General features: G+C 44.5%; 1 protein-coding gene across 2 annotated transcripts; it reads left to right on the top strand.

Annotated features, from left to right (window-relative positions):
• The first annotated feature begins 236 nt into the window (after positions 1 to 236).
• On the top strand, positions 237 to 21,794 carry PRDM1 (PR/SET domain 1). 2 transcript variants are annotated; one of them, XM_031680186.2, is made up of 7 exons: positions 237 to 1,120; positions 2,766 to 3,014; positions 9,415 to 9,534; positions 12,933 to 13,185; positions 18,062 to 19,173; positions 19,667 to 19,795; positions 20,097 to 21,794. In XM_031680186.2, exons 1-7 carry the CDS (start codon positions 1,079 to 1,081, stop codon positions 20,667 to 20,669), a joined length of 2,478 nt encoding a protein of 825 aa, XP_031536046.2. In that variant the 5' UTR covers positions 237 to 1,078; the 3' UTR covers positions 20,670 to 21,794. The 2 variants fall into 2 exon arrangements, with proteins under 2 accessions (XP_031536046.2, XP_072821765.1); XM_072965664.1 differs by lacking the exon at positions 237 to 1,120 and adding an exon at positions 1,849 to 2,470.

Consider the following 21,794-nt stretch of genomic DNA (forward strand, 5'->3'; position numbering starts at 1 on the left):
AGGATGTCCTTCCTTCCACTGAGGGCTGACTGGGGCTGGAGGAAAAGCCAGACGGGGCTCCCGACGAAGAGCCCCACTAATTACTGCCTCCGTCTGCCTTCCACTTGCAGTGATCAGTTCCACATTCCCTCTAACTAGGAAACGATTCATGCTCCACAATGCTCACACACTCCTCGGAAGTCTGCCTGTGGTTTTTCAGGAGGAGAGAAAAGGCGAAGAAATTTTAATCTGTAGGATTATAACTTTTTCCTATTTCCCTGTTTACTTAAGAGCTGAAAGAGGGAAGTCAGTTCTAACAAATTTGGATGTGCTTTAGTTAGCAGGAGAAACGGCAGGTTACAAGTTTAGGGGGAGAAAACGCGTATTTCACAGGCAGGAGCTGGAGGACGAGCCAGCTACCTCCTCTTCCATTAAAGGCAGAACTAATTGCTCTTTTCACGTGCTGTTTTCACGTAAGTGTCGTCTGTTCCGTCACTGTGGATCTGAGCCGAGGAACTACAACAATTTGGGGTGATCTTTAGGTTTCCCTAATTGAAGGAATGTACGCTCCCTTATAAAGCCGCAGCAGGAAACAGGGCGGTCTGGAGTATTTAGAATACAATACAGCCCGAGTAAACGCTGAGGTTCAGTGCCTTCAAAGGGAAGTAAGAAGATTCCAAGTAAGCGTTGAAATTCAGATACGGAGAGAGGAAGCTCTCGGCGGCACGGCTCGCGAGCCGGGGGAAAGCCCTGGGCTGAGCTCGGCGCGGTTCGGCCCAGTCCAGGTGTGGCCGGCCACGCCCCCACGTCAGGCAGCTGGTAGGAGTGAATCAGACGAATGGGAAATCTACAGCAGCAGGGAGGGGGAAAGGGCCGAGCTGCCGGCCGCGTTAACACAGACTGAAAGTGCTGCGGTGACACTCGGCCCTCCAGTGTTGCGGAGAGGCAGAGCAGCGCGGCACCTGTCCGCGCCGGGAGCTGGGACGCGGGCGCCGGCGGCCGGAGCAGAGCGGGCACCGCCGCGGTGCGCGCCAGCCTCAGCCCGGAGGGGACGCGGAGGACACGCGGACTGCGTAGGGATGAGCGACACTTGTCTCCGATGTTGGATATTTGCTTGGAAAAACGTGTGGGTACGACCTTGGTAAGGACCTTGGTTTTGTTTTTAATTCTGAAATTGATCTGAAAACTTTTTTCTTTTTTCCCCCTTTTTTTCTTCCTTTTTTTCTTTGTGTGTGTGTACTAACGTAGCAGCAGTAGAAACCAGAAGTGCTTCTGCTGTAGGGCACTTAGTACTGTCAAACATTTGTAAGACTTTTTCCTTATGAATCATTAACCCTTTCAGTTCTAGGCATAATTGTCAGTTCATTGAAATTTCAATAGTGCCTCCCGCCCACCCCCGTCAAACAAAGTGACTATTCCGGGTTGGCTTCATTTTAAAACTTTATTTTATTTTAACATTTAGTTGGCAACATGACTGTACCGGTTGCAACTACATAGAAATAGGCACGGTTGTTTAAATCGTCACTGAGGGGAAAGACGACTTCAAATCCGACTTTTTTTTTTTTTTAAAGAGCGTCATATTCAGGGAAGAAATAGAAGAATATAAAAGCCACCTTGAAAGACTTGGACAGTGTTGTGTTTACATTTTAACTAGGACACGTTCTTACATGGGGATGATTCCTACGTTCCTACTTTTCCCCCAACACATCGTATTGGGAAAACACTGCAGACGTTTACTTTTCTTTTCTTTTTCTTTGGAAAGCACTTTTCCGGCGTGTGAGCGGGGATCTGCGGGAATACCCCTATCAGTGTATAAGTGGAAGCAGAGCTTGTCTTCTGAGTCTCCTATATTGTTATAGCTTTAGTTACAGTAAACTGTAGCCCATCAGCCACTTCTGGGAATTTGTACACTTTCAGATTTAAATGGAAAGTGCTATTTGTAGCTGAGGGCTCCTAAAGGAATTCTCTCCCGGGAATCCCATTGAACAGCTTTATGTTTTGTTTTTGCTTTTTCAATTTAGCTTGAAATGCCCACCAGTCAAAAGAAACCGCCAGGAGTTGTGTCCCCTCACCCCTTCACCCATCTTTCCTCCTCTTTTCCTATGGTCCAGACGATTTCTGAAAAGCGGCAGCTCAGTGATGCTGGCAGGATGCAACCCTTTTCAGTCTTCCCTGCGAGAGGATGAAAGAGATCTCGCTGCAGCCCGCGGGGTGGGGGGGGGTTGTTTTGAAAGTTGTTTTGCCTTGGGAGCTGGTGGGAAAGTTCAGTCTTCCCCATTTGGAAAAGGCAGGCTGGGTTCCGCTCCTGCACCACACGCGCTTTCCATTTTTAGCTTCATTCAGAGGCAGACAGAGCTCCTTCCTCTTCCTCTCCTTGTTTGTGACACTTTTCTGAGGCAGCTTTTCCACAGCGCTGAGGGTCTGGCGGCCATGACCCCAGGCGTCCTGGGACAGAGGACTGAGAGCCCGCAGCATTTTCCTGCTGGGAGAGGTAAAGCCAGGGATTGTTTGGAGGTGGCTCTTTTCTTTCTCTTTCTTTCTTTTTTTTTTTTTTTTTAACTTTTTCCCCCAATGAAATTACCACACTTTTTTTTTTTAAACTAAGGGTAGGATTTTTAAAACCTTGCTTTTCCAAGGCATTTGTCTTTATACAGCTTTTTGGCTCTTACTCAACTGTACCAGGCGCTCTGCATCTGCTTTCAAAGTCTTCAGACGACGGTATTAGTCATAGCCTCTCGAGGAGCCACAGGACAATGGGGATTAAAGGCCTTTCCCTTCTCTTCCAGGCTGCCCCCAAGTGTAGCTCCAGTGCTGTGAAGTTTCCAGGGTTGGCAGAGGGGACCGAGGGGACCATGAAAATGGACATGGAGGACGCGGATATGACTCTGTGGACAGAGGCTGAGTTTGAGGAGAAGTGTACATACATTGTCAACGACCACCCCTGGGATTCTGGTGCCGATGGAGGGACTTCGGTTCAGGCAGAGGCATCCTTACCAAGGAATCTGCTTTTCAAATATGCCACCAACAGCAAAGAGGTAAGCCTCTGGTTTCTTGCCGAAGAAGATTGGCACTTGGCTCCAAATCTCCCTGCTTGCCCTTGAGGTCTCGTATATCTGTGAGGATCTGTAAGTATCAGTAAATAATTTATCACTTAATTCACTTCTTTCATTGCTCTCTCTTGCCCTAAGTCCGTCCCTTCTCATTTCCTCCTGCTCTCAACTGTTCCATACTAATTAGTAAACAGTTCAATCTTTTGGCAAGCTGACCTGTCTTGGAAAAGCTGAATGGCAACATGGGGTGAGCAAAATTGTCAGCAGCTTCCAGAAAGTTTCTGGCCACTTGGGACTCACTGGCTCAACAGCTTTTGAGGGAGAAAACTTTTTCTTTGGAAAAATGTTTTTCATGTGTCTTTTGTCTCCTCTTGGTCACGAGATGGCTTTATTCTTTTTTTAACGAGCCAGCTTTATTAGCTGGGTTTCTAAAATTATTCTCAAAACCTTGACGTGTTTATGAACTGAAGTGATGGTATAAACGGAGAAGAGGTTCATGTAAAAGTGTCCTCTGTTCGGATGACTTCAGAGCTAACCACTGTTTATCTGGGGCAGCTCCTTTGCTCTGGCTGGGCTGGCAGGCCGATTCCTTTTTGGCCTCTGAAGTGGGTACACTCTTTGTTGTTTCAAAGGGGCTGAAAACCCAAACTTGGAATGAGCAAAGGATTGGTGTTTACCTTTTTATATAATGATGATAGCTAGGCGTGATGTTGAGCTGTGAAATAACTTGCAGAACCACCTCCTGTTTTGAGAATGCAGCTGCTGCAGTTGCTCTGATTGGTCTAATGCCAGGCTGAGTTGAAGGAATCGACCCCTCCAGAGACTTCCCACCACCACCATTCCCACAGGTCACTGTTCAGTTCTGTCACTGCCTTCAGAAAGTAGTGACAAGGGGATCATTTGCTGTAGGAATCCAGAATTCGGAACTGGGGCTATTCATTACAGACATGTCAGATCACTTTCCTCCTTCCCTAAGGGACAGCATTTGAAGGAGTCAGAGTCTGTTTGGGAAATACTTTGTCTCTTTCCTGTTTGTGTGTCTGAGTTCAGTGTTTTGGGGGAGAGGGTGACATAGCTGTCGAAAATTAATAGAGCGACTCTGCTTTGCGTTTCATTAAAGCTCAACCTTTTTGTTTCTTTTTTTTTCCTGCTGGGAGAGAGGAGGCTGATTTCATAAAAAACAATATTTAAATTGTATATGAATGTTACCAAAAATGTCACCCCAGAAGTCGGCCTTGATTACACTCCTCTGTAGAAAATCTCAATCTGCGGCCCATGGAATGTGTGTTTGGGTGTTGAAGGTTTGGCTGTGGCTTTCAAGTTGTACTTTTCTCCCCATATCAAATTTGACCAACTATTGGTCTGTTCCCAGCTTTTTTTTTTTTTTTTTTTTTTGAGCTGTGTTGCCCTGTCCAATCCCCAGGACTGAAATAAAGACCTCGATTCTGTGGTCATCTTTACCTTTTTAGTTCTGTCCTGTTCTTATCCTCAGTTCAGCTCTTAGCCGAAGTTTCTCAGTTTTCATCATTCTACTTCAAACCGTAGCTAAGTGAAATACTGCCCTTCGATCACTAGTCCAAGGTTCAGGCAGATAGTCACTTAAGGTGTCTAGTGAGAGCCAGAGCCAGGACTTGGAGCAGAGTTCCTCTGACTTCCCTAACCAGCGCTTCTTGATTATGCTACACTGGCCCCTCTTGGTGTCACTGTGGTTTTATTTATCCTCTTCACATATTTCAGACCGATCCCTTATTAAGACTGCTTGGCGTTTTTTCTCTGAGTGTGTACCTCTTTATTTCAGTATGTTCAGCCCCCAAAAAGCATACAGTGCCTGTGTTCCTAAGGAGGGTCCTTTAAAACAAACGTAGTAAGACACCAGGGCTCTCTCATTCTATTTTCCTGTATTTATTTAACTGAGACACTTGATCCTCAGCCCCTAATCGTAAAAGCAACCAGGAAACCAACTTAACGTGTAACACTGGCTTCAGCTCACTCTGGAGTGTGTACCGGTTTTTCTGTTTCTCCCTCCTTCCTTTTTGCACTTGGGGAAAGGACAGCTCCCTCAAGGTGGTGAAAGAGAACCATGGAATTGAGCCGCTGAGGGTATGAGAGCTGCAAACCAGTTCTAGGACAGAAAAACCTTCAGGAAGGATGAAATGTTTATATTGTCATTATTCGGTTAGTTCTTTCAGTCCCAGGAGCTGAGCTGTGGAAAGAGGGAAAAAGCCTTTGTACGTGTAGTTTTTATCTGACTGATTTATCTTCCCCTTCTTTAAATGTTTTCATTTAAGTAGCAGAAGATGTTACATTATGTACTGTTCTGCTGACATCCTGGGGATTTTTTTTTTTTAGCAAGACCCTTTTTCACTATGAATTTGTGCTATGTGTCAGCACCTTTTTTTTTTTTTTGGTTTAAAAACAAAACATACAAACCGTATTTCTGATCTCGACCCTCATTTTTAGGTTTGCTTTAGAATCATTCTGCACCTTTAATGAGGCTGTTCTTACTTCCTATTTCCAGAACTCAAACCAAATATAGACAGACTATTCAAAAAACTTTTAAAGCATTTTTAACTGCTGGGTTATTTGTCTAGGGGGATTTTCCCCTTGTCCTCTTGAAATAATCTTCTGTGAACACTTGAATACAGAAAGATCAATTTAAACATTTCGGTTCGAGAGGCAGTGGCCTGCACTGAGCTTGCTTGCATCGAAGAGGCGCTGTGGCTCTGAGTCTGACCTCCAAGAGTCTGTGGTGATAAACATCAGGCCAATGTTGGAGACGCAGTGTCCATTTTAAGTCCATTATTAACTCAAGCCATCTGTAAAAAGTATCTCACCATAACATGCAATTCCCCCTTCTTACTGCCTTTTATTGTGGAGACAGTGGTACCGAGGCATTGCCATGTTTCCTTTAATAAGATAATTAAGAAGGAAGCCTTCCAGAAACATCTCTATCCACTCCACCCCCTTTTTTCAAAAATGGGGTGAAGTACAGGTTGAAGTCTTGGTCCACTGCAGAGCCCCAGTCATCTCAATGCAAATATCCTTGTACTCAAAATAGAATTTTAATCGAATGAGTCATTTTTAAGAGGGAGGTAGGTGAGGGTTCAGGGAGGGGAAGAGATAGCTAGTAATTAAAATGATTTTAATATAATTTGGGGTGAGGATGCTCATACCATAGTTAGGCCTGAATGATGTTTCTGCTTAAAACCCACTGCTATGCATGTGTACTTGTATATTCCCTGAAGGGAAAATTTGCTTTAAAAAAAAAACGGGTTTATTCTCTTTGCTATAGACTTTCATTCAGCATCCCCACTCAACCCATACTAAGTTGTGACGGCTTCATTTGGTAAAATGGAAAACAAGCCCTGTTTTTTGTCTGCAAGCCCTGGACATCAGGGTGTGTTCTGTAACTGAAGCCACTGACAGACAGATCTGCCCAAGTGGTGAAAGGTTTGGCCTCGTGCAGAACACACACCGTAGAAGAGCTTCGGGGCGAGGAAGTGTCGCGGCCAGCATCTTCTCGCTGGTAGGTTTATGGATGGCACAGCAGGCTGGTCCCAGCAGTAATTCTTTAGGACCCTGGTCAGTTCCAGTGACGTTTCCTTCCTAAGCTAGGTGAACACATTCTTAATTAGTCTTTTTAGCTCTGTGAAATTCAAGGCACACACAAGCTTCCCCTGTATCATGTGCTTGCTCCAAGGATAGAATGTTGTTGGCTAAGACTGACACCTGGCTCTTTCCAGGGCCAGAGGGAGAAGTATGACTTGGTCTCCCACTTCCCATTAAAAAACTACCCTAGTTCCAGTTACCTGGCTGAGCACTGGAATCTTAACAGTTGCAGCTCTCATGTCCTCTTTGGATAATGTCTTAGATGGGAATTTGAGATGAAGGTGCTGATTGTGTGTTAGAGTGCTGGACTGGGAATGGATAGAGATGGTTTATAAGCCACATGGTTCCTTCCAACCTTGAAATTCTATGATTTTGTGTCTCTATCCACATGTGTGAGTTTATATATATGCAAAGCTCTCTGCATAACAGAACTTAAAATATTAGTGTTCTGTCTCACTTGTAAAGATAAGCTAATACTGAGGCTCTTTTTATTTGTCTCAGGCTTGAGGACTTTCCTAGAGCTCCCTTTCGTAACAGACCCTCCTCTTTTTAATTGTTCTCCTGTCTTGCTTGCCGAGTTGCATTTGTAAGGTTGTAGATGGCAAGAGCTGCTTTCAGTACTGCCTTAGCGCTTCCCCAATGACTTGCCTATGGCTGTGCTCAAAGATGTTGGAGTGGCTTGTATCTCCTGCAAATTCCCTTGTAGGAACAAGATTCTGGTTGATGTCTTTTGGACCATGAGAGAATGTTGTGTTTTCTTAGTGTAAGGTTGGTAGCTGAATACCACGAGGCCCATTGGTTAAAAGAAAGGCAACTGAGAAGAAAAACCCTGACCTCAATGTAATGCCGCTCGCTGGTAATCAGGCTCTCTCTCCCAAGACACTGTCTGCAAGAGACTATAATTTAAAACAAAGTTGATGAACCAGTTGAGTACCTTGCTTAAAATTACTGCTTTAATGTGGATATGTTGAAAATATCAACTGCTCATTATTGGTTCACCAGCAAATGACATTATTTGTTTTTCCTGTTTGTCATTTTAGCATTATAGAATAATCACTCAGAGGTGAATGCCAAATGATTTGTGTGTCACAGAAGCCAATTCCATGAATTTTTCAAATTAATTATGTTCAATAATGTGTCATAAACAATGAGCCTCTGGGTAATAAGTCTACTTAAAGCTTTAGTAGGTATTTTTATCTCAAGACTGTTCCGAAGTCCTCCTGTCCCCCATAGTTGAAGGGCCGACAATACTAATAAGGACAAACTGTTATTGAAAGGGCAGATAGATGTAAATGAAGGCTGAGGAGGAGGATGAAATGAACATCTGCTCTTTTCAGCTCTCTGCCAGAAATTCATAAAGAACCAAAAATAACACTCTAGCTCACCAACCTTGTTTCAACTTGTGTTAGATAGAGGAAATTTTCTTTTTTTCTGTTTTTCCAGTCTGGGTATGCTCCATTGGCTTGTATATTGAGTATTAATTCTTTTAAATCATTGGCTGATAAGTCATGTACAGGAGAAAGACTGATCTGTCACAAGCATGCGGGTGTGTTAATTCCATGTCCATTTAGACAGAGGTTTCAATTCTAGGTGAGATTTAGTGAGGTCTCAGTGTCTATCATATCCACAGTCTTTGCTTCCACAGGGAACATTTTTTGATTCATGTATTTGGGCCTATCATTTCAGGTATATAGGAGCCACCAGGGATAATAAAAACTGGAAATAAATACTATGTTTTACCTCCCCTCTTGGTCCATTTCAGTAAGGTGTTCAGTAAGTGATTTGTAGGTGGTTTGGGGTAAAAAGAAAATAAAAATGGGAAAGTGAGTGAATAAAAACCAAAACAAAATGAACTGTAAAATGTTGTAAAAAGACTGTTACAGAGGAGTTCTTTTGAATGGTGATGAATTGCTTCCTGATTGCTGCTGGTGATTTTTTTTTTCCCACCTCCCCCCCAAAAAGAAATTTACGATCAAGGAGGAACTGGTATAGTTAACATGTTTCTTTAGCAAGGCCCTACAAAGTCAAAATGTGTGATACATCCAGTTTGAGAAGGTCATTTCCTCAGATCTTAGAACCCACAGCTCTCCTCGGCATAAATTCCATTTCAGAGGAAGACTTTTGGCCACTTCTGAGCAGAAGATGCTAGAGAAGAACCAAGTCGCTTAAAGGAACTTTCTCCTGTTAAGGAGAACCTACAAGTTATGAAGAAGAAGAAGGAAAAAAAAAACCTCATCTGAAATGAAAAAAATATAATGTGTTTTGTTTATGGTTCCTCAGGCCTTTGTGGAACAACCAAAGAACATTATTTTGGTTTCTGAGGTTAAAACTATTTTATTCCCCTTAAACACACTGTGTTTATGGTTTGAGGGAGAAGAAGAAATAGGAAACTAGGAGCAGGCTGAAATGGTCTAACCTTGACTGTTTAGTGCTGCAGGATCCGAATCTCATTCATACAAAATAGAATGGTTATTACCTTCTCTGTTCTTCTAGCATAAAAAGTATTAATAAAAATAAAGGACTCTGTGTCACCAGAAAATTAGACTGTTTCATATTTGGTTGCATATTGACTTATGATCTAGGAGTTTAACAGATGATCCTCCCCCAAAGTAAAGCTCTTTGTTGATTATGTAGGCACCATCAGTGACCGCTCTCCTTAGTATAACTTTGCCACTGTTGGTTGTATTACAATTTGACCATTCAATTCACTGAAATGAAAAGATCGATTAATACTTTACAGCTGCACTCATTGTTTCATATGTTTTACCCTCTTTAGGTTATTGGGGTGGTGAGTAAAGAATACATACCAAAGGGAACACGTTTTGGACCTCTAATAGGTGAAATCTACACCAATGATACAGTTCCCAAGAACGCCAACAGGAAATATTTTTGGCGGGTAAGTAGGGAAACTTTTTCAGACTCGTTAAGTATTAGGGGGAAAAAAATGAAACTAAAATTGCTGGGTCACTTCCTTTTTCAACCTGCCCTTGGGCTCACCACAAGTATTTGGGGTCCCCATGGACATGGAATTCTAAGCAAGGGTGACGAAACTGGTTAAATGTTTGGCCTGGGAAACACAGCCTGGAGGTGGTCAGGGATGAAGCTCTGGTCTACACGTGAATCTTAATTTTTGCAATTCATTAGAGCTTTGTGATGAAAGGAAACAGTTTGCCGCTTGCTTCAAGGGTAAGTTCATTTGCATCTCTGTGCAAGGAAGTAGTAATGAGTCACCAAGCCTTAGATTTCACCCCTTCTTGATTTCTTGCTGAGTTAACTTTAATTGAATGGAAGAGTAATCATAAATGAATTACCTTGAAAATAAATGCCATTAGGAAGGATAGGTGGAAGAAGGTGCTCAGGGAATGGAGATGGATCACAAGACTAGTCCTGTTTAAATACATCTGTATCATAAAACTACTGTATCTGACAGTACAGAGATTACTCCCATCGCATAAGGAAAATACTTACAATTATTCAAGATGATGAACTTTCCCATAGCATCCAGTCAAAGAGTCTGGCCAATACAATTTCCTTTGGAATATATCACGGTCAGAAAGGACCTCACAGGTGAACTAATTAGAAGGAATCCGTGAGTAAAAGACCCTGGATCAGGATGAACAAAGGAAAAATTGGACTGCTTTCCATTTCCCATAGATTTTTCTGGGATACTTGGTTTCCTCAATTAGAAAATAGAGATGCGTTACTAAATTTAAAAGCATTTTTTATACATACTTGCATAAAATGTACATGCTTACTGGGAAACCATTGTTTCAATTCTTTTAGAAAACAGCTGCATGGCAACAACAAAAATTGTATTAAGCTTACTTTGGCCGGTATTTACCTAGAGTGCTTACATCTTTTGGACAAGTATCTTTATAAAAAACTTATATTTGGAGATCACTCAGACATTGTTCCTAAGAAACAAGCTTTTTTTTTTTAAATCCAAGAAGTTCTGTGTTTTTAGAAATTTATTTTACTATTTCTCCAAAAAAGAGAGCACTGAGAATTGTTCAATAAGAATTGTGTACTCCCAATTTTGATTTAATAATTACTCATGCTTAAAATATACTTAATACATCGACTAGTAATGGGCAAACTAAGTGAGCGCATTTTTGCTTTTAGTGCCAATAAAATCTTCTCAGAAGTGACCCAGAGAAGTGTGTACTTCTTAGAGTCGAAGGACTGAATTAAGACAATCCAGCATAAGTCTCGTTCAGCCATGATCCTTTTGACAAAAGACAAGAAATACTTAAGAACCGCCTCTCTCTGTCCCAGTTCCCTGGTTCATTGAAGAGTCACTATAAGTAACTGAAATGCTTTCCTTGGGAGGATTTATTTGAATCCGTCTTTCACATGCAAAGGATATTGTAGGAGCTCACTTTCCACATGTTGTTAAACGCATCCTGATTTTGCTGGCAGGAATAGGAACATCTGTTGTGAGGAAAGAAAAAGTTTCATGCAAATTACACAGTCAAAGAAGAGAAGGGATGTTCAAGTTGAGAAACCAGTGACATTTCTTGTAACTGTGCTATGAGTCAGCACGTTTTTAATCTTCTTGATAATATATGGAAATGCACTGAGGGTGACAGGGAGCAGTGTTCATCTGACGTATCACTATTTTATTTTCTTGTGGGGGTGTGTGTGTGTGTGTGTATGTGTGTGTGACTTCATGGCATCGACATTTCTGTTTTTAAATGAGGATACAGTAAATCGTAGTCTGTGGAAGGCTGACTGGAATCTACACATTCGTAGCTTTAGAAAGCAGTTTCCGCCCAGCGAAGACTGCAAGAGCGCTGGAACCCCATGTTCCTGGAAGTTTGCACATCACAGTAAACAAACTTGAAAACCCCTCTTGATAGCAGAATTCACCCAGCCTTGTTCCATTTTCTCTTAACAAAACACACCGCAAAAGCTCTCACAAGCTGCTTTGATGAAGCCACATGTATTTCCCCCTTCACAATTTACAGGAAGTTACTCTTAAAAGAAAGTGATTCTGGTGTTTACTGCCCGTGTTAAAGGGACAGAGTTCCTTTTTGTCTGTGATAACGTTTGAGCAAAATACAGAGACAATTCATAGCGTAACATAGTCGGTGACTAAGAACCAAGCAATAACCTGCTGTCCAGTCAGAGCAGAATTTCCGTAGGAACCATGCTGTCCTGCTTGGAGACCCCAAGTTGCAGGTAATCAGGTACTCACTGTATGTGTGTAAGGACATTTCTTGAGTCTGAAGAAAAGGTGGGCACATCATAAAAAGAGGGAAAGAGAAACGTTCTGTGGAAGGCTAAGGAGTTTGTTTATAGTCCTTTCAGTGAGGATACGTATGTTTTAATTTTCCCTCTTCCTACCTCTGCCTTTTTACCTAGTGGCCTGGGGGCATCTGTTAACCCGAAGCAGCGTTACTACAGGGCAAACTTTGCATTCTTCGTACACATGCATTGCCTTTAGAGAGCAACCTAGTTTCTTCCTGTTTTTCCAAAAACACAAACCCTATGTCTCTGTGAGAGGTGCTGTAGCCAACCTCCTCACAGACAAGAGCGTTCCCTCTCCCCTCCTTTGGCTTGAAAGAAAAGGTGCAAGGCTGACCATGTTTATCAAGGGGAAAAGTGACTTCTCAGTAGACTGTCAGGTTCTGGCTGCTGTCCCGGCGTTCACTTTGTTATGGCAGGTAAAGTTCACCTTGGCCCCACCCAGCGTTTCCACAAAAAGGCAAGGTTCCAAGTATTCATATGAACAAGTGTTACTGCTGGACTTGGAGGCTTGGGGGTGGAGGATGTTTGCATAGTTTAAGCCTTGGGCGGGGGTGTAGGAAACGGCGAGTACAGAGGCCATAGAAAAAGTCGAGAGACTCAGTTTGACGTACTCAGTCGGGCTGGTCTTCTACCCAGTGACTCAAGGCATTAAAAGTCAGCACAATAAGAAGTCGAAGTAGCAGCGTCGCCCGTGTGCCCTTCCCTGTGGTAGCAGAAGTAGGGCTCCGTGGCGGTTGCATCCGCCTGAGACAGCTCCTTAGACGAAAACTTTGTGTTTCATTCTTCTGTTATTTTCCCCCCAAACATGAAAAGACACTAAAACTGAAATGGAAAAGGTAACTGACAAAGTATGCCTTACCTGTTTCCGCCCTTACTTCTGCTGATTCAAGACAACTCCAGCTAAACTGATTTCCTTTTCTAACGAGGCCGTAGGGGACCAGCCATCACCCAGGGTACTGGCTGGGTTTACTCTCAGAGGTGCCAGGGGAAGCCTTCTGTTGCTTGGGGGCTCTCTTTTCTACATCTGTCTTCTCTCTTGGACAGATCTATTGCGGAGGGGAGCTTCACCACTTCATCGACGGCTTTAATGAGGAGAAGAGTAACTGGCTACGTTATGTGAATCCAGCGCACTCGGCCCGGGAGCAGAACCTGGCTGCCTGTCAGAACGGCATGAACATCTATTTCTACACCATCAAGCCCATCCCTGCCAACCAGGAGCTGCTTGTGTGGTATTGCCGGGACTTTGCCGAAAGACTTCACTACCCTTATCCCGGAGAGCTCACAATGATGAATCTCAGTAAGTGGATTACAGAACAAAAAAAAATAAAAATGCCAGTAATGTCAGTTCTGCCCCTATATGCTAATAACATGTTGTTTAATTATATGGCTTCATCTGTTGGGCCAAGTAGGTGGCTTAAACTAGGGACTGGCAAGAGGAAAACAATTGTTTTTTAGTCTTTATTTCCTATAATGAGATGTGATCATTAAAAAAAAAATACTAAGCTACTTTGAGTGTTCAGTTCAGAAAAGTTACAGGGAGAAATATACATCCAGTGCTAATCTATCAAAAAAAGGGGGCAGATAGAATTCTATCATAGTAGAGATTGGTCCTGACGTACTGGGGATGCAAACATAGCTCCTTGTTTGTGGTCATTTGTCAGTGCCTAAAATGTGCATTGAAATATTGCAGAGAGACACATTTGGTTATCAAGTTATGATCTGATGTGAAACATAAAAGGTGTTTCTAGAAAAACTTGGAGCTATAATTTTTCAAATCTTATTCGATAGATAACTCTAAAGATTTTATATCTTAGCTTCCTTCCATATGGTAAAAACCTAATTATCTGATCTCCTGATCAGTATTACAGTAACCACCTATCACTGTAATCTCAACAAATTCTCAGTTCCTTAGGTTTATAAGCTTTTACTTTTTTATTTGGTTAAAGTTGCTGTCATGACCTCTCTGCAGAGGGCTACTTCATTTTCGTCATTCTCAAGTGATCTCTATGAATGATTGAAGATTTACCATAAAATTCCAACCTGTTGTAACTATGGTTGTGTATTCTCAGATTGCTAAGTGTTAAAGCAGCTTTTAAAACTAGCTCCTTTTGGCTTAAAAGCTTCGGCATCGAAATGCCGTAAGTTTTGTAACCTTTTGTTTCGATCTCATTTCCAACTCCAAGAGAAGTTGCAAGAATAGTACAAAGAATTTCCAGGGACCCTTTGCCCAGATTCATCGATCGTGGTTGATATGCTGTCCCTTTTGCTTTATCTGGAGGCTCAGTTGTGTTAGTTTACATTTCTGCCTTTGAGACATTTGGAATGAATGTTAATATTCACATACATTAGAATTTAACTTAGACTTTAGGACCAATTAGCAAACTAATTACTTATCCTAGTTGGGTATAATCCAACTCTATTTGGGGCACAACTCACACTGTCTGGTTTACTTGCTCTCCCTGTGATCTCAAGACTATATTTGTAGTTTTCTGGAAAGTTGGGGCTATAAAGGCTCAAGGACCTCCACCATAAGGTTTCCTTTAAATCTGTGTTTGTGGTCCACACACACACACACACACACACACACACACAGGGCACCCTTGAGCTTCAGGAAGAAGTCTTGGGATGTTTAGAAACAAATTGGCCTCCAACTTGAGCCTGGTGGGTATAATCAGGTCCTGACTGATGGTGGTGATTCTTTTCCCTTCATCTCTCTTCCACGTTCCCAAGAGTCTCCATCAAATCACTAGTGCCAACATCCCGGGAGCCTGACAGCTGTTTCACCCTCTGTAGGTGCCAGGCACAGTGCTCAGGGCCTGGTGGTAAAAGACAGCTTCTTTTCAAGCACAATGACTCACAGGAAGATGTGCTGCTTCCTCCTGACTTTCTCAGCACAGCCAGTCACTGCCTCTTGAGGGTCTCCTTACATTCCTTGAGTTTAATCATTCACTGATTCCGAGAAAGATTTTGACTTTGGGGTGGGGGGGGTCAGTAACTCCATTTGATTTGACCCACCCTGGTGACTTTGCACCAACCACGAAGACGTTTTTCACATACGTCCCTCACCTCCTGCCAATCAAAGAAAAGATTTAAAGGCTGTGCATTTTCATGCTCCAATTAAAGGCTCTGCACAGTATTTTAAGATTCAAAGCCTTATTCTTTGTGTTCAGAAGCAACTTGCATGCATACTCTGAAATGATATCTTTGTTCCCTCCAATATCCCTTCCTGTGGATTAAGAATTTTTTCTAAAATGGTGGTTAACCATTTTCAGTTACCCGTTTGTTGTCCAGTTTTCACAGTAAAGAATGAGGATTAACAATAACCAGTCACACTAAGCCAAGACTCCTGCTCCGATTGTGAAACCGGTTGTCTTAGGTGTGGTAACTGATGATTGAGACGTTGATCAGGAAAATTTCCACTATTTCATCAGGCCTCATAGTAGATTGTGTCTTCAAATGAGTTGTGTTGGGATCCATGCTTTAAGCACAACAGAGACCTGTGTCAGAATCTCGGTGAGGACTTTGAAAGGACAGCAGTGGTTCAATTGGTAGAGTTTTGAGGAGAAGAGATTCAAAGAAAATGGAGGTAGAGAAAAATTAAGTCACCAGAAATCACAAACAGGCATTTTTTAAAAATCAAAGAAAAGAAGTAGGGACTATTAGGTTTAACTCCTAACCCCTCCCAAGTTTTTTGGTCTTTTTTTTTTTCTAACTATCTAACTAACCCATCTAGAAAACAGTTGACCAAATTGTAGACTTTTAAATGTTAATCTGCTTTCTCAGTTTCAGTTGAAAACAGACTTTGTTTTGCCTACTGCAGAACTTCTAGGTTCTTTCTTGTAGTCTTGGGGGTTCTTATTATAGATCGAAAATGTGAGTCGGCATAATTAAGCCATTCAGAGCCTTCAGAAGCAGTTCACTCTTGAAATGACTCCGTCCGCCTACAGCCATTTAAGATTTAAGAACAAAAACAGATCTTGATTTTCTTTTTCATGTTAACTCAAGCTGCTGCTGAGTGGGAGAGTCCGAAATGACACCGGCTCCACTGATTACTCAGCTGCTGAAGGATAAGTTTTTTTTTAATGTACCTTCATAGAGACTCCATGTTCGCCACCTTGGAACCTCTGAGGGGGCCTGATTTTGCCCTCCGGATATTGTTTTGTCATAAGACATAAATGTATTTTTATGAAGGCATCAGAGTCATCAAACATTTACTGTGGATTTATTACATGCTAGGCACCCTGCAGTCAGTACTTTGCATAGAAAATAATAAATTCCGACTTTCTTGTTTGTTGGCCCCATCGTTAGCTTTGTTTCAGGTCAGTAATCGAATTATTGAGGTGCTTTGTAAGAGGGACGGTGCTGTGGGCGGACTTAAACTTCTTGCTAATGGCTTTAACTTACTGAATTTTCAAACCAAGACAGTGTTGAAGCCACTGAAAAAAACTGAGATTCAGATATCATTTGCCACATAAAAATGGCAGAAAGTTGTGACGGTGAAGTTTCTGTATTTTCATTTTATTAGGGCGACATCTTTTATTTTTAATGTGGGCTGATGCAGATGCCTCCAAGTCATTCTTTTTCACCTCAGAATTCCTTCCTGTGGCTGTGTGATGCCTTGCCTGTCAGCTTTCCAATTTAGTTGTCTCTCTCCCCTTACCATTTCAGCTTTAAAAAACAAAAGTGACAATTTGAACTTCCTGCCTGCTGAGCCTCACTGAAAGACTGATATTGGCCTGATAAGGGGATATTTATTTGGCTTAGTGGCTTCAGAAATCCCTCTCCCTCAACCAGCTTTCCATCACTGCCCCATCAGCGTCTTCCCTGATAGCGTCTAGGCCGTGTTTACTCTGGGGCTGCGGGCTCACCCGGGAGGAACTGATAACAAGCAGCAGAGATAACATTCTCTGAGGGGCTCTCAAACTGGAATCGAATCCCTCAAGCTTGTCAGCCTAGAGAATGGATTTGAAGAGTTCGGAATCTGGAGTTCCACAGAGTTCATTTCTAGAGCTATCAGATAGCAAGCCTGGAGTTCTTTCTTGGTTCAATCAAACGGGGACTTTTTTTTTTTTTTTTTTAAAGACAACGTATGATACTTTTACAGAGGCTTCAGCCTGATCCCCCCATGCTGTCCTCTTCTAACACCGAGGCCGAGAGCTCTCCTGCCTCTGGACACCGAGGCCTTTAACCCGTGCCTACGCCTCGGGCAGGTGTTCAGGCTGGAGTGATTGACCTCCAACAGCCAGAGCTCCAGCGTAGCAGCATATATTTTACTTTTGGTTTCCAAGGAAGGCTGGGCAGGGAGTTTTGGGTTTTCCCGAAGGCATCATTTGCTCTGTGTGTTTGGAGGGGCAGGGCTGGCGATGGCCTGGAGAGCCCGGAACTGTCCTCTTATTGCTGCTGTTCTTAAACGGTGTATTTACCAAGTAATAATATGCCGTCTTTGGGAATAAATGCTTTCATCTTCATTGCCTGTTTTCTTTGGTGCTCTAAGTAATTGAACTGGCTCAGGAAGTGCCTGTTGTGGTTTGGCAGAGATCATGATGTCACGCCTTGTGATTCCAGGGGACAGCATTACTGGGAGCCTGGTTAGACCAGAGAGAGCCTTGGTGACATTCTGGTGGTGTCAGCAAATTGAGGGGAGGGGGTGGCATCACCATGCTGATCTGTCTGTTTGGCAGAGGCAGTTTGAACCGACTTTTATCAAATTCATATTAAACAAGAATCGAGGCGAAAATTGATGACTGCTTATTACTTGAAATGAGTTAATCTTTCACATCTAGTTCCAGGGTGTGTTGATTTCCTTTAGGTGAACTGTGAACGTTGAAAATGACTTTTATTAACCCACAACACCCCCACCCAATCTTTTTCCACCCCGTTTTCATGGAGGCGCTCCTGTACTAAGTCGAACAGAACTTTTGTAGCATGAGGTTTTCACCAGTGGAAACAAAATAATCCAAACGGTGCTCTTGGTTTGATCGATGAGGCCAGTGACCCGGTTTTGTTGAGGAGGAACTGGAGCGGCCTGAGCCTCTAGAATGAGTGGGCGTTGAGATGCCAGGTGTCCCTCTTGGGGCAGCTGGGGCTCAGGCTTGCTCAAGGAGAGAGCAACTTGGGCAAGGTCGCTTCGATTTTCTGTCTCCCTCTGAGTAATCGCCCTTTCTTTCTTTCAGCGCAAACCCAGAGCCATCCAAAGCAGCAGAGCACTGAGAAACATGATCTTTGCCCAAAGAATGGCCCAAAGAGAGAGTACAGTGTGAAAGAAATCCTCAAGTTGGACTCCCACCCCTACAAAGGAAAGGACTTACACCGTTCCAACATTTCACTCCTCACTTCAGAAAAGGACACGGAGGACTACAGAAAAAACAGGAGCCCCGAAATGCCCTTCTACCCTCGGGTGGTGTACCCGATCCGGGCCCCTCTCCCGGAAGACTTTTTGAAAGCCTCCCTGGCCTACGGGATGGAGAGGCCAACGTACATCACTCAGTCCCCCATCCCGTCCTCCACGACGCCCAGCCCCTCGGCGCGCAGCAGCCCGGATCGGAGCCTCCAGAGCGTCAGCCCTCACAGCAGCCCCGGGAACACGGTGTCGCCCCTGGCCCCCGGCTCCCAGGAGCACCGGGACTCCTACGCCTACTTGAACGCTCCCTACGGCCCCGAAGGGCTAGGCTCCTACCCGGGATACGCGCCGCCCTCGCACCTCCAGCCAGCCTTCGTCCCCTCCTACAACGCGCACTACCCCAAGTTCCTCCTGCCCCCCTACGGCATGCACTGCAACAGCCTGGGCGCCGTGGGCAACATCAACGGCGGCATCAACAACTTCGGCCTCTTTCCGAGGCTCTATCCCGTGTACAGCAGCCTCCTGGGCGGGGGCGGCCTGCCTCCCCCGCTGCTGGCGCCGGCCTCCCTCCCCAGCTCGCTGCCCACGGAAGGGGCGCGCCGGCTGCTGCCGCCGGAGCATCCCCGGGAGGTGCTGGTGCCGGCGCCGCACAGCGCCTTCTCCCTCCCCGGGGCGGCTGCCAGCCTGAAGGACAAGGCCTGCAGCCCCACCAGCGGATCCCCGACGGCCGGCACCGCCGCCTCGGCCGAGCACGTGGTGCAGCCCAAAGCTACCTCAGCTGCCATGGCCGCGCCCGGCGGCGACGAGGCCGTGAATCTCATCAAGAACAAAAGGAGCATGACCGGCTACAAGACGCTCCCCTACCCCCTGAAGAAGCAGAACGGCAAGATTAAGTATGAATGCAACGTTTGCGCCAAGACTTTCGGCCAGCTCTCAAATCTGAAGGTAGGCACCTCCCCCCTCCCCGAGCGGGCCGTCTGATTGTCGCCAGAGTCTGTCGGGGGGGAAGGGGGGCGGACCACCGCGTTGGTATCGACTTGGCTTCCCACAGGTTGCAAATTGCGATTTCCCCAGTCCCCCAGCCTGAGATCTGGGCTGGCCATGGTCCTGTGCGGGTTTGACTTTGCTTTTGCCGCTCCGGCTGTATGGCTTTGGACAAATTACTTCTCTCCTGAGTGTCCTGAGTAATAAAAAGGTGGGGTTGGGGTTGGGTTTGGAAGATCAGGTTCAAGGCCCTGCTCAGCTTGGGACTTTTGTTCCTTTAGCTCGAACACAACAGGATGTTCTGAAAACATTGGGGTCTGATTTATTCTGTTTAAGACTTTATCTGGATGCTTTTTCTAAGAGCTTTGCATCATTAGTGCCTGGGTCCTTGAGCAGGAATGTTGCGTTTTGCAGCCGAGTGACGGCAGAGTTAACTTGTGTGGCTTCTCCCCAGGTCCACCTCAGAGTGCACAGTGGAGAACGGCCTTTCAAATGCCAGACTTGCAACAAGGGCTTCACCCAGCTCGCCCACCTGCAGAAACACTACCTGGTACACACGGGAGAAAAGCCACACGAATGCCAGGTGGGCAGTGTGTTCTGGGTAGAGCTTTTGACCTTTGTAGACAGTGTCTCAGGCATCGCCCTCCCATGTCCCACAGCCTGTAGTTTAAACCAGCCCAGGAATTCTGCCTGCCTTGGGCAGCCTGCTTCCAGTGGGTGGAAATTGGAAGGGGGAGTAAACACCACCCATACGCCCGGGCCACGGGAAGTTTTCTCGCCTCCCTGGTTGCTGGGCGTGGGTTGTCAGCCTGCCCCTCCCATTGGCAGCCCTTAACCTTTAGGCCTCCCCGCCTCCTCTCTCCGCCCTCTTCCCCGCACTGCAGGTTTGCCACAAGCGATTCAGCAGCACCAGCAATCTCAAGACCCACTTGCGACTCCACTCGGGAGAGAAACCTTACCAGTGCAAGGTATGTCCTGCCAAGTTCACCCAGTTTGTGCACCTGAAACTCCACAAGCGCCTCCACACCCGGGAGCGGCCCCACAAATGTGCCCAGTGCCACAAGAGCTACATCCATCTCTGCAGCCTCAAGGTCCACCTGAAGGGGCACTGTCCCATGGCCCCGGCCACCGGGCTGCCCCTGGATGACCTGACCCGAATCAACGAAGAGATCGAGAAGTTCGACATCAGCGACAATGCGGACCGGCTGGAGGACATGGAGGACACCATCGACGTGGCCTCTGTGGTGGAGAAGGAAATTCTGGCTGTGGTCAGAAAAGAGAAGGAAGAAACTGGCCTGAAAGTGTCTTTGCAAAGAAACCTGGGGAATGGACTGCTCTCAGGGTGTAGCCTTTATGAGTCCACCGACCCGTCCCTCCTGAAGTTGCCTCCCAGCAACCCACTACCTCTGGGACCTGTGAAGGTCAAACAAGAAACAGTCGAACCAGTGGATCCTTAAGATTTTCAGAAAACAAAAGGTGTTTGGTTTTGTGTCTTAACTTATGACTGGGCGAGTCAGGGTGCCTGTAGCAAATGCTTGTATATAATTCCAGTTCCACAAAGCTCTCCTGATGGCAGGTGGGTCCTCTCACCTCTCTGGAATTAAAGAAGGAACTCCAAAGTTACCGAAATCTCAGGGCATAAATCAGGCAAAGACAATATATATACATATTATATATACTTATTTACACTCTCATCTATATATTTGAACCTGTGTATTTTGAATATTTGTGTGAATATGTTTGCCTAGCCTTCCCGTTGCTAAGACTATTGCCTAGCCATAATTATTTTTTCAGTGATAATCCTTCATAATTTATTATACAATTTATCATTCAAAAAGCAATAATTAAAAAAAAGTTTACAATGACTGGAAGAATTCCTTGTAATTTGAGCTAAATGTTGTATTTTTGTCTGGTGGCCATTCTTTGTAGATAATTTCTGCACATCTGTGTTAAGGACCTACGATTTAGTCAACAAATACATGACTTCAGTCAACCTCCCTCTGTAAGAATGGTTGGCAAATGAGGTTTTGGTATTGCCGGAGTTAGGCAGTTGATGTGTTAATTCATAGGATTGTGTCATTTGAACAGCATTGTATAACTTGGGGGTATGTGTGCAGAATTACTCAGTAATAACTTCAGTTGCAGAAATAAGAAAGGGAATCTTGTGTATTTCTGTAGATCGTTCAGATTTTTCCCCCTAGCCACAGATTAATGAGAAAGGTGAGAAGAAGGTTTTGCCCATCTGTCTCCCTCCAGAAAAATAGGGTCACCCCACCCCCACAGTCATGTGACCATTCAGAGTGGCCACGAGCCTTTTGCATCCAATGTCTTATCTGAAAATGTGAAGAAGACAGTATGCCAAGTTTAGAACCACTGCAAAATGTTCCCAAAGCACAGGTGGTTTTGTATGTGTGAGGTCTGGGGGCAGGAGTCTGGGTGTTTTTGTTGGTGGTCTTTTTTTGTTGTTATGTCAAAATTGCACAAACCTGGTGCTCTAGCAGGAAGGATTTGAGTTAGATAGGCTCAGGCCACACTTTAAAAACCAAAAAAGAAAAGAAAAGAAAAAAAAACAACCAGAAAAC

This window comes from Vicugna pacos, chromosome 8 (assembly GCF_048564905.1).
Source record: "Vicugna pacos chromosome 8, VicPac4, whole genome shotgun sequence".
Lineage (NCBI taxonomy): Eukaryota > Metazoa > Chordata > Mammalia > Artiodactyla > Camelidae > Vicugna > Vicugna pacos.

Bases quoted from the DNA above. Each gene is read 5' to 3' on its own strand.
- PRDM1 (XM_031680186.2), top strand. From the start codon at position 1,079: ATGTTGGATATTTGCTTGGAAAAACGTGTGGGTACGACCTTG. The intron at 1,121-2,765 runs GTAAGGACCTTG...CTTCTCTTCCAG, and splicing joins AACGTGTGGGTACGACCTTG to GCTGCCCCCAAGTGTAGCTC. The intron at 19,174-19,666 runs GTAGGCACCTCC...GCTTCTCCCCAG, and splicing joins GCCAGCTCTCAAATCTGAAG to GTCCACCTCAGAGTGCACAG.